General features: G+C 51.8%; 1 protein-coding gene across 3 annotated transcripts; it reads right to left on the reverse strand.

Moving 5' to 3' along the window:
* Positions 1 to 333: 333 nt before the first annotated feature.
* On the reverse strand, positions 334 to 12,191 carry LOC104610052 (1-aminocyclopropane-1-carboxylate oxidase homolog). Of its 3 annotated transcripts, none has more exons than XM_088895000.1 (3): positions 11,556 to 12,191; positions 568 to 666; positions 435 to 470 (listed from the first exon to the last, which is right to left on the reverse strand). In XM_088895000.1, exons 1-2 carry the CDS (start codon positions 12,095 to 12,097, stop codon positions 621 to 623), a joined length of 588 nt encoding a protein of 195 aa, XP_088751126.1. In that variant the 5' UTR covers positions 12,098 to 12,191; the 3' UTR covers positions 435 to 470; positions 568 to 620. The 3 variants fall into 3 exon arrangements, with proteins under 3 accessions (XP_088751127.1, XP_088751126.1, XP_088751125.1); XM_088894999.1 differs by lacking the exons at positions 435 to 470; positions 568 to 666 and adding exons at positions 828 to 9,014; positions 9,090 to 11,382 and having other exon boundaries at positions 11,556 to 11,696; XM_088895001.1 differs by lacking the exon at positions 568 to 666 and having other exon boundaries at positions 334 to 470.
* Between the last annotated feature and the right edge of the window lie 296 nt (positions 12,192 to 12,487).

The following is a 12,487-nucleotide window of genomic DNA, read 5'->3' on the forward strand; positions in this document are numbered from 1 at the left end:
CTCTTCTAGGTATGCATAAATTCATTTGGAAGCCGCTTTCAAACAGAAGAAAAACACATCTACAATCTTTAGGACAAACCCTCCAGGCTCCAGTTCATACATAAGCTTCCTTTGTTTGAGTCATAATCTTTCCAAGTTCTGAACTTTCAGTAATAGAATGAAAGCTCTTTCTCTGTCAACCATGCACCAAACAGGACTCCAGACTCGGCTTCCCGACTTCATAATTTGAAATACGTCAAAGCAGAGATCCCATCGAATCCTTTGGAATCATAGTATTTGATGAAGTCCTTCAGTGATGTTTCACGGTATATGGGCGGATTGTCTTCTGATAACAATTCCTTGATGAGTCCATAAACCTTGGTGGAAGGATGAAGATGTGTGGTGAAAAAGCATGCCACAGATACCCTTGGACCCACGCGATTAGCCAACACTCTGTGCTCAACGCTTATAAATTTGTCATTAGACATAACCTGAGAGAAGAAATGTAACAAACCAATTAATTAATCACTTCACTGATCGAGACTCAATACAGTCTATGAGTCCTTGACTGATGATAAGAGAAAGAACCTGCAGAAGATCTCCAATGTTCACCACAAGAGATCCAGGCACGGGAGGAACATCTACCCATTCATTTTGATGAAGAACTTGGAGACCACCGATGTGGTCCTGCAGAAGAACAGTGAGGAAATCAGGATCAGAGTGCCTGCTAGTACCCATTGTCAGTTCTGGCTCAGGACAGGCTGGGTAATAGTGAGATAGAAGGAGATGCTTGATGGAAGAAGATTTGGCCTGACCCCTTGGCCATGCGACACGTGGAAGCAATCGAGAGTGACCTGGCAGAAGCGTCAGCTCGGCACGGCAGCGGGCCCACAACCCGAGCTTCGAGAAAGGGAGTTCCAACCTCTCCCAAGAAAGGAACCAGCGACCCGAGCTCCCCAAGGAAGAATCCGAGCTCTCCCTTGGAGGTCCTGAGCCTTACAAGAAGCGCAAAGGGCAAAAACCCGAGCTGACCCACCCCGGGGCAGTTCGGCCCACACTCCTATCCGAACTCAAGACTTCACCTCGCACACCACTTCGGCTCCAAGTCGCCTGACTGAACAACCGTACCTAACGCCCAGGAAGCTTGTACACAGAGGCGGCGCGCCTGACCGATTAGAGGTCCGACACATGACAGCCGCCCTCCAATGGCCACCTGCCACCGCCATCTCAGACGTACCAGAGATGGCCCTAACAAGGACAGTGGCGGTTATGACACCCGAACTGGCAACTGGCAGAGGCTATGACACCCGAACTGGCAACTGGCAGAGGCTATGACACCCAAACTGGCAACTGGCAGAGGTTATGACACCCGAGCTGGCGTCTGGCAGAAATGATGATACCCAATCTGGCGGAGGTGACGATGCCCGATCTGGCAGAGGTATGGGAGTGAGTGTACAGGGTAATTATAAAAGGCCCCCATCTCCCAAAGAATGAGGTATGTGATTTTTGTGCTTTCTGGTCTTGAAGTTCCTCATTTCCCTTGCCTTCTCAAGAGCACTAACTTGAGCTTCGGAGTGTTCCAATTGGGTTCCTCCCCGGAAGTCTCTATTTTCTTCCTTGTTTCAAGCATCTCCAATTTCGACAGAGGCAAGGCAACCGGTAGCTAGGACCGACCGGATCACGCATCATCATTTGGCGTCGTCTGTGAGAAGACTTCAAAAAGCCTCCCCTAACCTTTAACTCTCTCTCTCTCTCTCAAAGAAACCTTAGCTTCCATGGCTTCCTCCAACAACAACAGGCACAACGCCGACTTGAATGTTGTAGGGGAACACCCTCAGCCCACCGCTGTATGTATCGGACAACTCACCGTCCTCCTCTCGACGAACGGAATCCCAAGCCTCAATGCACCGAGTGCGGTGGCACCTGTGAATGTTCCCGTTCCCCCCCCCCCCTCCCTACCTATCGAGACAACTTTCGCCGAACCAACTATTGTCCCTCTGGCGACCAGCCAGAACCAGCTTGATGACTTGATGCAGTGCATGCGGACAATGCAAGCCCAAATGCAGCAATTCCAGCAACATCAACTCTATCAGCAGCAAGTGTTGCACCACATTTCCCAGCATCACTACCAACAGCAGTTCCCCCAACTGCCTCTGAACCAACTGTAGCTTCCACCTCGGCACCCTGCTCCCAAGCCGGTCAAGCCCTCCGCTCAGGGCGGGCGCCTTCACCGAGGGGAAGCCTCCCAACTTCAGAACCCCTCCAGGAGCCAGGCCTCGTCCCGGGCAGGAGGGAAAGACTAACTACCCCCGTCTCGTAGCTCGTCGGCGGATCAAGAACCTCTTTGCTGATCAAGTCAGCACCTTGGCACTCTAAGTTCGAGCTCCCACTCGCAGAGAACCAATTCGGCATCCTGGCCGCGGACAACCAACAATCCGGGCCGATCGAGCTCGGCAACACCAAGGCAAGTAGCGCCAATACCAGGCCTTCTCAGCAACGAAGACGCCGGCGAAGTCACCGAACTACCACCCGCATCCTACCCGAGCTCCGAGGTAAAGAAGAAACAAGCTCGGACGAGGTAAAAGTTGCCCATATTCTTTCAGTTCCTTCCCCCCTGTCATCAGAACTCCTTGCGGTTCCCATGCCCAAAGATTTCAAACTCCCCCCCTAGACAAGTATGATGGGTCCTTTGACCCCAATGACCACATCGATGCTTTCCAGTCCCAAATGCACCTGGCGAGGGCCAGTGAGTCCTGCATGTGTGTGGCCTTCACTATCACCTTCAGGGGAGTAGCCCGCACCTGGTACAGGAACCTGGCCCCCGGGTCAATAAGAAGCTGGACCCAGTTCATGCAAGTCTTCACCGTGCACTTCGTTACTAGCAAGCGGTGCCCCCGAACCGAGGAGAGCCTCCTCAGAATAGTCCAGAGGGAAGGAGAGTCCATCCGGGGCTATATCAAACGATTCAATGACGCGTGCTTGTAGATACCACGCCTAGACCCCATGGTACAGCTCGCAGCAACCAAGACGGGTGTGACACACAAGGAATTCAGGTGGCACATGGTAGTCAACCAGCCCGCGACCGTAGCCGAATTCCTCAAGCTCGCAGACAAATTCATAAGAACAGAGGAAGAGATCAACCAAAGGACTGAAAGCGGGATCGAAAAAAGGAAGAGGGAAGGCAAACTCTCCAACCCATATGACAAGAGAAAGAAAGACCCACCTCGGGGGACGAAGCCAAGCCAGCCGTTCCGAGCTCCCTTAGCGGGTCAGACGGACTACACGCCCTTAAACGCGAAGCGGGCCAAGATCTTAATGACGATCAAAGACGTCTCGTATGTGAAGTGGCCACCTCGTCTGAAGGGAAACCCGAACGAAAGGAATAAAAACTTGTACTACAGTTTCCATAGAGACCACGGTCATAGCACCGAACATTGTAATAATCTCCGCGACAAGATAGAAGAACTTATCCGTCGCAGGTACCTAAGAAATTTTGTATAGCATAATAATAATAATAATAACAGTAATAAGACAGGTCGGCAGGGAGAGCACAGCAGAGATGCTCCCGAATCCAGCAGCCGGCCAGCTGAACCGCAGAAGCAGCCCCCGGAAGAAAGACCAGTTCGGGGAACAATCCACGTGATCGTTGGAGGATCGATCGTAGCAGGATGCACCTCGGCAACAGCTCGGGCATCAACCCGGGAGGCCACCAGAGAAGAACAAAATCCCCCAAAGCGACCTAGGACGAAAGACCCCATATTCTTCACCGAAGACGATGTGCACAGGGTCCACTACCCCCACGACGATGCACTTGTCATAAAGGTAAAGATCAACGACTCCGAAGTCTGGTGCATACTCGTTGACTCCGGCAGTTCGGCAGACATCCTTTTTAAAGCGGCCTTCGACAAACTCCAGTTCTGAGAGAGTGACTTGAAGCCCGCGAACACCCCGCTGGTCGGCTTCAGCGAAGAAGAGGTCAGACCCTTGGGAAAGGTCACAGTACCTGTGGAAGTCGGCACGTGGCCCAGCACGGTAAGAATCAGTCACGATTTCTTGGTGGTCGCGACCCCCTCCCCCTACAATGCCATAGTAGGTCGGCCAATCACCCACGCTTTAAAAGTCGTGGTGTCCATTTACTATTTGGCCATGAAGTTCCCAACAGACTTCGGCATCGGGGTAGTGCGGGGTGACCAGCTCGAGTCCCATAAGTGCTACGTTGCCGCACTCAAGGGAAAGGCCAAGGTAACCGGCGACCCCGAACTGGAGCGACCGGTGGAACAGAACGAGGAGCGAGCTGCACCAACGGAGGAAACCGTTCCCATCTCTGTTTCGGCAGAAGACCCTGCCAAATTACTCCAGGTCGGAGCATCCCTAGAAGAACCCTTGAGGTCCAAACTGGTAAGTTTCTTACTCCAAAATTTAGACGTTTTTGCAGAGTCCGCGGCAGAGATGCCCGGTATAAACCCCGACCTTATAACTCACAAGCTGAATACTGACCCTGTAGTTAGGCCTATTAGATAGAAGAAACGCAACCTAGCCCCAAAACGCTAAAGGACGGTCGATGAGGAGGTCGAGAAGCTCCTCGTAGCAGACTTCATAAGGGAAGTTCATTACCCGAGCTAGGTGGCCAACCCTGTTTTGGTAAAAAAGGCAAACGGCAAGTGGTGCATGTGCATCGACTACACCCACCTAAACCGAGCTTGCCCAAAAGATTGCTTCCCCCTCCCAAAAATTGACCGCCTAGTGGACACAACCTCGGGACACGAGTTGCTAAGCTTCTGGTTGCCTACTCGGGCTACAACCAAATCAAGATGGACCCGTCCGACAAGGAAAAAACCGCCTTCATAACTGAGTTCGGCCTGTACTGCTACAAGGTTATGCCCTTCAGAATAAAAAATACTAGGGCAACCATTCAAAGGCTTGTGAATAAGTTATTTCAACCCTTAATTGGCACAAAGATAGAATGTTATGTAGACGACATGGTCGTCAAGACACAATTCTTGCATGAATTAATACAAGACTTGCATTCTGTCTTTCAAATTCTGCGTCAATTTAGCATGAAACTAAATCCAAACAAGTGTGTCTTCGGTGTCACCTTGGGTAAGTTCCTAGGGTACACCGTCAATCGACGCGGTATTGAGGCAAACCCGGACAAGATAAAAGCCATCCTAGATATGAGACCACCCCGAAAAGTGAAAGAGATTCAGAAGCTAAATGGCAGAATAGCCGCTCTGACTCGTTTCATGTCTAAGTCAGTAGACTGCTGCCTGCCCTTCTTCAAAGCAATAAAACGCAAAGGGTTCGAGTGGAACCCGAAGTGCCAGCTCACATTTGACGAGCTCAAAAAATACCTCGCCAGTATCACAGTATTGGCCGGCCCAAAGAGGGCGATGTTTTAGAACTATACCTCTCGGCAAGCGACGAAGTGGTCAGTTCGGTACTGGTAAAGGAAGCAGATCGAGTCCAACGACCCATCTAATATGTTAGTAAAATATTGCAGGGAGCATAAACAAGATATCCGGAGATAGAAAAGCTAGCCTATGCATTGGTCATTGCGGCCCACAAACTCCGTCCGTATTTCCAAGCCCATACCATCATCGTCCTCACCGACAAACCCTTGAGGCAAGTATTACTCAGGCCCGAGGTCTCTAGTTGATTGACAAAGTGGGCCATCGAACTCAATGAGTACGACCTCCAATACAAGCCACGAACCGCTATCAAAGCTCAAGCCTTGGCGGATTTTGTTGCAGAATGCACGTTTAGCTCCGAGGTCCTCAGCCCGATTAAGCACGAGGCTCCCAGTTCGGGTGAGCTCGACGCTCCCAGGCCGGTTGAGTTCGAGCCCTGTGAGGTCGCACCCAGTTCGGTATCTCTCCTGGTTAGGCCAAGCGTGAACTGGGATGAAGAGCCCTGCATCCTTCACGTAGATGGCTCCTCAAATCAGTAGGGCAGCGGAGCTGGTGTAGTTCTCCACGGTCCGAGTGGCACGAAACTGGAGTACGCGCTACACTTCGAGTTCGTGGGATCCAACAATGAGGCAGAATACGAGGCGTTGATAGCCGGGCTAGCCCTGGCGCAAGAGGTAAAGGCAAAACACATAGTTATCTGCAGCGATTCCTAGCTTGTGGTAAACCAAGTTACAGGGGAATACGAAGCTCGTGAGCTAACTATGATCGTTTACTTGGCAAAGGTAAAAGAGGCTCTGCTTAGCTTCCAGTCACATTTCATCAAGCAAATCCCGAGGTCAGAGAATGCTGAGGCCGATGCCCTATCCCGGCTAGCCAGCACCAGTGACAACACCATGAGAACTGTGTACATAGAGGACTTACCTCAGCCTAGCATTCTCCGGGGGGCAGAGGAGGTCGCTCCTATCGCCCAAGCAAAACCGAGCTGGATTGATCCACTCGCAAACTTCCTGCTACATGGAACCCTCCCCGCAGACTGCAACGCTGCCAGGAGGGTAGAGTGTCAGGTAGCCAAGTACATCATGATAGACGGACGGCTGTACCGAAGATCCTACACGCTCCCCTACCTGTGCTGCTTGCGACCTCCCAAAGCCGAGCTCGTACTCGACGACATTCATGAAAGCCTCTGTGGCGGACACCTGGGGGGCAGGGTCATCGCCCAAAAAGCACTACGACAGGGGTACTATTGGCCAACAATGAAAGCAGACGCCGTCGGGCTAGTCAGGAAGTGCGAGAAGTGCCAAAAGCACGCCAATATTCACCACCAGCCCGCCGCCGACCTCAAGTACCTCACCAGCCCGTAACCCTTCGCACAATGAGGTATCGACCTACCCGGGCCATTCCCGCCACCAACAAGAGGAAGGAAGTTTCTACTAGTGGCAGTAGACTACTTCACCAAGTGGGTTGAAGTTGAAACTCTCGTAACCATCACAACTCGAAACGTCCAAAACTTCTTCTGGAAGAACATAGTGTGCCGCTTCGGTCTACCTCGGGTGCTGATCTCTGACAATGGCAAGCAGTTCGAGGACATCAAATTCCAAGGGTGGTGTCAGGACATGGGGATCCGGCTAAACTTCACGTCGGTTGCGCACCCACAAGCAAACAGTCAGGCAAAAGTCACGAACAGAGCTATCCTCTACGGACTAAAAGCCAGGCTAGACCGAGCTAAAGGGTTATGGGCAGACGAGCTGCCCAGCGTCCTATGAGCATACCGAACTACAGAGAAGACCGCCACTGGAGAAACTCTCTTCAACCTCACCTATGGCACGGAGGCAGTCATCCCAACCGAAATCGAAATCCTCTCACTTCGGTTGGAAGCATACAGCGACAATACTAATAACGACGAGTTACGTACCAACCTCGACCTACTTGACGAGGTAAGGGACCTCGCATACATCAGGACCGCGGCATACCAGCAAAGGGTAGCTGGGTACTACAACGCCAAAGTTAAGAGACGAAACTTTCGTGTCGGCGACCTGGTTCTCCGCAAGGTCATGGTACTCGAGCCCGGCGTTGGCAAACTCGGGCCGAATTGGGAAGGACCCTACCAAGTAAAGCGAGCACTCAGAGGAGCATACGATCTCAAGACCCTGGAGGGTAAAAAAAATACCCCGAGCTTGGAACATCGTCAACCTAAGGCGATATTACCTATAAGCCACCGAACTGGGCGAACTGTGAGCCGCTCCTAGAGCCTAAGGGTCAGAAAACCGAGGTAACAAAGACCTCGACACTACAAGACCCAGTCGCCTCTTCGGCATGGGCAAAAAACCTAGGAAAAAATCCTAAGGGATAAAGCGCCGAGTTGAGGATGACCTCGGGGCCTCATGAACAAAAACTAAGTTTTAATGCCAAGAGAGCAGGCAGCACGGGTATGAAACCCGGGGTGTATAGCACGCTCCTAGCCAGGCCTACTGAACCAATATTTCCTTTACCCAGGCGGAGAACAGATCGGGCATATAGCCTTTCTATGTTAGCCCGCCTCAAGGAATCCCCTCGTTTCGGGGACCTAATTCCATGCAGCTCAGCAATATAGTCACTTCGGCAAAAGGAGAATATTTGCACAACACTTAAACAGAAAGTACTTCATTGCTAAATGTTTGCTTTACAGTGTTCAAAAAAAAAAACAAAACAACAAAAAAACAACGGCAACGAACTCACAGGCCTGGAGGTACATCTTCCTCGCCTTTAGAAGGAACTTCGACAATACCCGAAGGTCCTGCTTCGTCTTCAGAATCCACGTCATCATCAGCCGCAGCAGCCATTTCTGGAGTGATGTGCGAAGTGGTTATGGCACTAATGTCAAGCTCGGGGTACGTGTTCCTTTTGAAACCCCTTCTGTATGAGCCCACCATCATGTCGTCAAAGCGCGGTGAAGCGATATAATCATTAACAGCCTTCACCTTCGCCTCCTCGACGGCCTGAGAAAAGATCTCTGTCTTCTCCCTATATCATCCTGAAGGTACTCGACCTGATGCTCCAGGTCCAGCCTCAGGTCCGCCATGTGTCTCACCACCATTCCTAAGGCCTCTTTGTCCCTCCAAGACCTCATTAGCTTGGCCCGCACAACACGGGAAGCCACTTCGGAAGCTTGTGCTCGCTTCAAGACCCTCTCCGCCTGGATTGCCAAAGCGTGGATAGAGGAGTTCACCTGCCAGAACGAGAACAAATCAGCTCGGTAAAAAAAAACACTACTCCGACTTACCACCATGGCGTGAGATGCAGCACGAGCGCCTATGAGATTCGTAGGAAGATCGGCCAACGCCGTGACCTCCTCAGGGCAAGTAGCCTTCTTACTTTTTCGGAGAGTGTAGCTCGGCGTTAGCACGCTCCCAACCTCATCCTGACTTCCCGAGCCCGAAGGCACAACTCGGGTATAAGCTGTTTCGGCATAGGGGACCCATGCCGCTTCCTGAAATGGAGGGGCCACCTCGGGCTCCCTAGGAGGCTCCATTCTAAGTGCCTCGGGCTCCGCAACCCGGGAAGCATCAGCACGGACACGCTTAGCAGCTCGCTTCCTCCTCATACCATCAAACAAGTTCACACCTCGAGTCTTCTCTGCCTCCATAACACCTGCAAAAAGGAGCTCGGCGTCAAAAGACGGGAATAAAAACAAAGCAAAAGCAAGCCTCTGAACAAGAAACCTACCCGAACTCAGACCGGTCTGAATAAGCTTGGCCTCCGTCAGGTAGACTTCGCATTTGAGTCCAAGCCGGGCCCAGTCCTGGAGGCCCTTCACCGTTTCTTCATCTAACGTGGCATCGGGGTCAAGAACAACCAATCCCCACTCGGTAGGAAACGGCCATCCCATGGCGCTTCGAACCACAAAGTAGTCTCGCTTCCATGCTGGGACCTTATTTGGAAGATCGTACAAGAGCTTGAACCTCGGACGAGGTGACAAGTAGTAGGCCCGCCTACGCCCGAGCAGGGGACCCGCTTGTTTCTTGAGCATAAGATTGGCGGAAAAGATTTCCAGGTCCAAGGGAAGGCAGTGTTCGCAACAAAGGGAGATGGTCCCGACAAGGTTGCGAATAGAGTTCGGGTGGAGCTGACCAACAGTAACGCCGAAGTGATTCATGACCTCGACGATGAGAGGGTGGAAAGGAAGGCGCAGCCCGGCAACAATCTGCTCCTGGAATATCACGATCTCGTCCGGACCGTGCTCCCAAGGGAAGTCGCCCGAGGGTAAAATGTAAGTATACTCCCCGGGCAAGTTGTACTGAGCGACAAGGGACCAAAGCCCCTCGGGCGTCATAGTGGAAGGCCCGAACTTGTCTGGCACCCGACCTCGACGGGAGGTGGATGCCAAGCTACCCGAGGTGACTCGGCCTATGGGCTCGAACTCGAGCTCTACTTCGGGCCCCGCCTCGGACTCACTAAGGCTGTTAGGGGCAGCAGCTCGATTTGTAGAACCAGCATCTGACCCCCCCAGAAGACTATCTAAGCTACCCGAGCTGGACATTGAATCAAAAAGAGAGCTAAGGACTCACCAGGAAAAGTTATCGGACTACAAAAAACGACGCGAGCTGACAGCCTTGGACATGAGCTCAAGAAATGAATGCTAAAGAATGGCGAAGGAAAGTGACCAGGGGCCCCCCACTATTTATAACCATTGTACTCGTGCATCAACGACCAAGATCAAAACCATCCAATGGCTCCCCGCAAAACTGGTTGCGCACCCCCCGAGGAGAAGTCAGTTTAGCACGCATTTTTCGACATTCGAAAATTTAAAATCGTTTGGCGCCCGCGCGTGAGCTGCACGCAACCTGGGATTGGCCCCTGGTCGAACCAAGCCAACCCTGATCGGGCCAAAAACACAAGCAGGTCAGACCGAAGAAGCTCCAAACCAAGGCCAAAGCGTCACAAGGCAAATCCACCCGTCATCCCGTGAACTCCCCACGCCGGGTCAAGACCCCGGGCACAAGGAGTGGGGGGCAATTGATGGAGGAAGATTTGGCCCGACCCCTTGGCCACACAACACGTGGAAGCAACTGAGAGTGACCTGCCAGAAGCGCCAGCTCGGCACGGCAGCGGGCCCACAACCCGAGCTCCGAGAAAGGGAGTCCCGAGCTCCCCCAAGAAAGGAACCAGCAACCCGAGCTCTCCCTTGGAGGTCCTGAGCCTTACAAGGAGCGCAAAGGGCAAAAACCCAAGTTGACCCACCCCGGGGCAGTTCGGGCCACACTCATATCCAAACTCAAGACTTCACCTTGCACACCACTTCGGCTCCAAGTCGCCTGACTGAACAACCGTACCCGACACCCAGGAAGCCCGTACACGGAGGCGGCGCGCCTGACCGATTAGAGGTCCGACACATGACAGCCGCCCTCCAACGGCCACCTGCCACCGCCATCTCAGACGTAGCAGAAACGGCCCTGACAAGGACAGTGGCGGTTATGACACCCGAACTGGAAATTGGCAGAGGCTATGACACCCGAACTGGCAACTGGCAGAGGCTATGACACCCGAACTGGCAACTGGCAGAGGTTATGACACCTGAACTGGCGTCTGGCAGAAATGATGATACCCGATCTGGCGGAGGTGATGATGCCTGATCTGGCAGAGGTATGGGAGTGAGTGTACAGGGTAATTATAAAAGGCCCCCATCTCCCAAAGAAAGAGGTATGTGATTTCTGTGCTTTATAGTCTTGAAGTTCCTCATTTCCCTTGCCTTCTCAAGAGCACTAACTTGAGCTTCGGAGTCTTCCAACCAGGTTCCTCCCCGGAAGTCTCCGTTTTCTTCCTTGTTTCAGGCATCTCCAATTTCGACATAGGCAAGGCCACCGACAACTGGGACCGGCCGGATCGCACATCATCAATGCCCCTTGGCACAATCCATGTCTTTGAGGTAGTCAGGCCTGAGACCAAGAGCCTCTGATAATAGCTCAAATAAAAAATCCCCAATCTCCTAATTTGCTCCGAGTATTGGATCGTTATATCTCTGCAAATTACACAAACAGATTCCTCCTGAAGATGGTTTTTGATTGATACTGAGGTGAGGAATTAGTACAAAAAGAATTTCTACTTTCTAGACCAAGTCAGTTCAAAAAATTGCAAGTTCAATCGTGTCGAGTCGAACTAGTAAAATTTCCATGGAAATTAGCAGGCAATTACCTGCATACAGCGGGCAATTCATGGGGATCGAGAGGATCAGGACCCATAACACAGAACAAAGTATCTCTCCAGTTAGCAGCGGTCGACTTGTACAAATCAAAATTGCTGTTGTACTTGAGTCGTCTCATGAGCTCACGCGAGTAGAGCTCCATCTTCAGCTCCTGGGGTTGTTCATGGAACCAGTGAACCCCCTGCCACATCTCGTCCAAGATATTTATGGGGATGCCATGATTGACCACCTGAAAGAAACCCCATGTATTTGCCGCAAGCCTAATTCTGTCAACGATCTCCTTTCGTCTAGGGTCCTCCTCGAACCCTTGGAGGTCTATAACAGGAAACTCCAAGTCTTCATCACTATTCGTATTCAAGCTCTCGTTAAGCTCATGGGGTGGTCGGACAAAGATCCGGGGAATCTTTTCCACCCCAGCATCCACAAGTCCTTTGACACCAGCTTTCGAGTCATCAAAAGCTTTGAGCTCTTTCATTCGGTCGTAATTCACCGAGTTTGCATCCAGAACTTCTCCGGCGTCGGAGATCCCCATGTTTTTCAAGTGTCTGCAATTGATAGGCTTCTGTTAGAAATAAAGAAGTCACCTCAAGGCTAAATGGAATTTCCTACCCATTCTCTACCCGCAGTGAATTTGCAGCCCACATCTGTGTGGTTGGCTTTAATCACAGGTAGACCTGTTCATGGGCCGGGTGGCCTGACCCCCGGACGGGCTTGAACAGAATTTTTGGCCCGCGGGCTTAACCTCGGGCCAAAAAGCCCGGCCCGCATAAAATTCGAGCCAGGCTCGGGCTGTGCCAAAATAGCCCGGCCCGAGCCCGGCCCGGCCCGACTTATAGTTAAACTTAAGTAAATTCGGCCCGACCTATAGTTAAACCTAAGTAAAAACCCTATGTGATGTCTATTTGAATAAATGTTTTGATTT

The sequence above is a fragment of the Nelumbo nucifera genome, chromosome 1, assembly GCF_055504915.1.
Source record: "Nelumbo nucifera cultivar China Antique chromosome 1, China Antique-T2T, whole genome shotgun sequence".
Classification (NCBI taxonomy): Eukaryota; Viridiplantae; Streptophyta; class Magnoliopsida; order Proteales; family Nelumbonaceae; genus Nelumbo; species Nelumbo nucifera.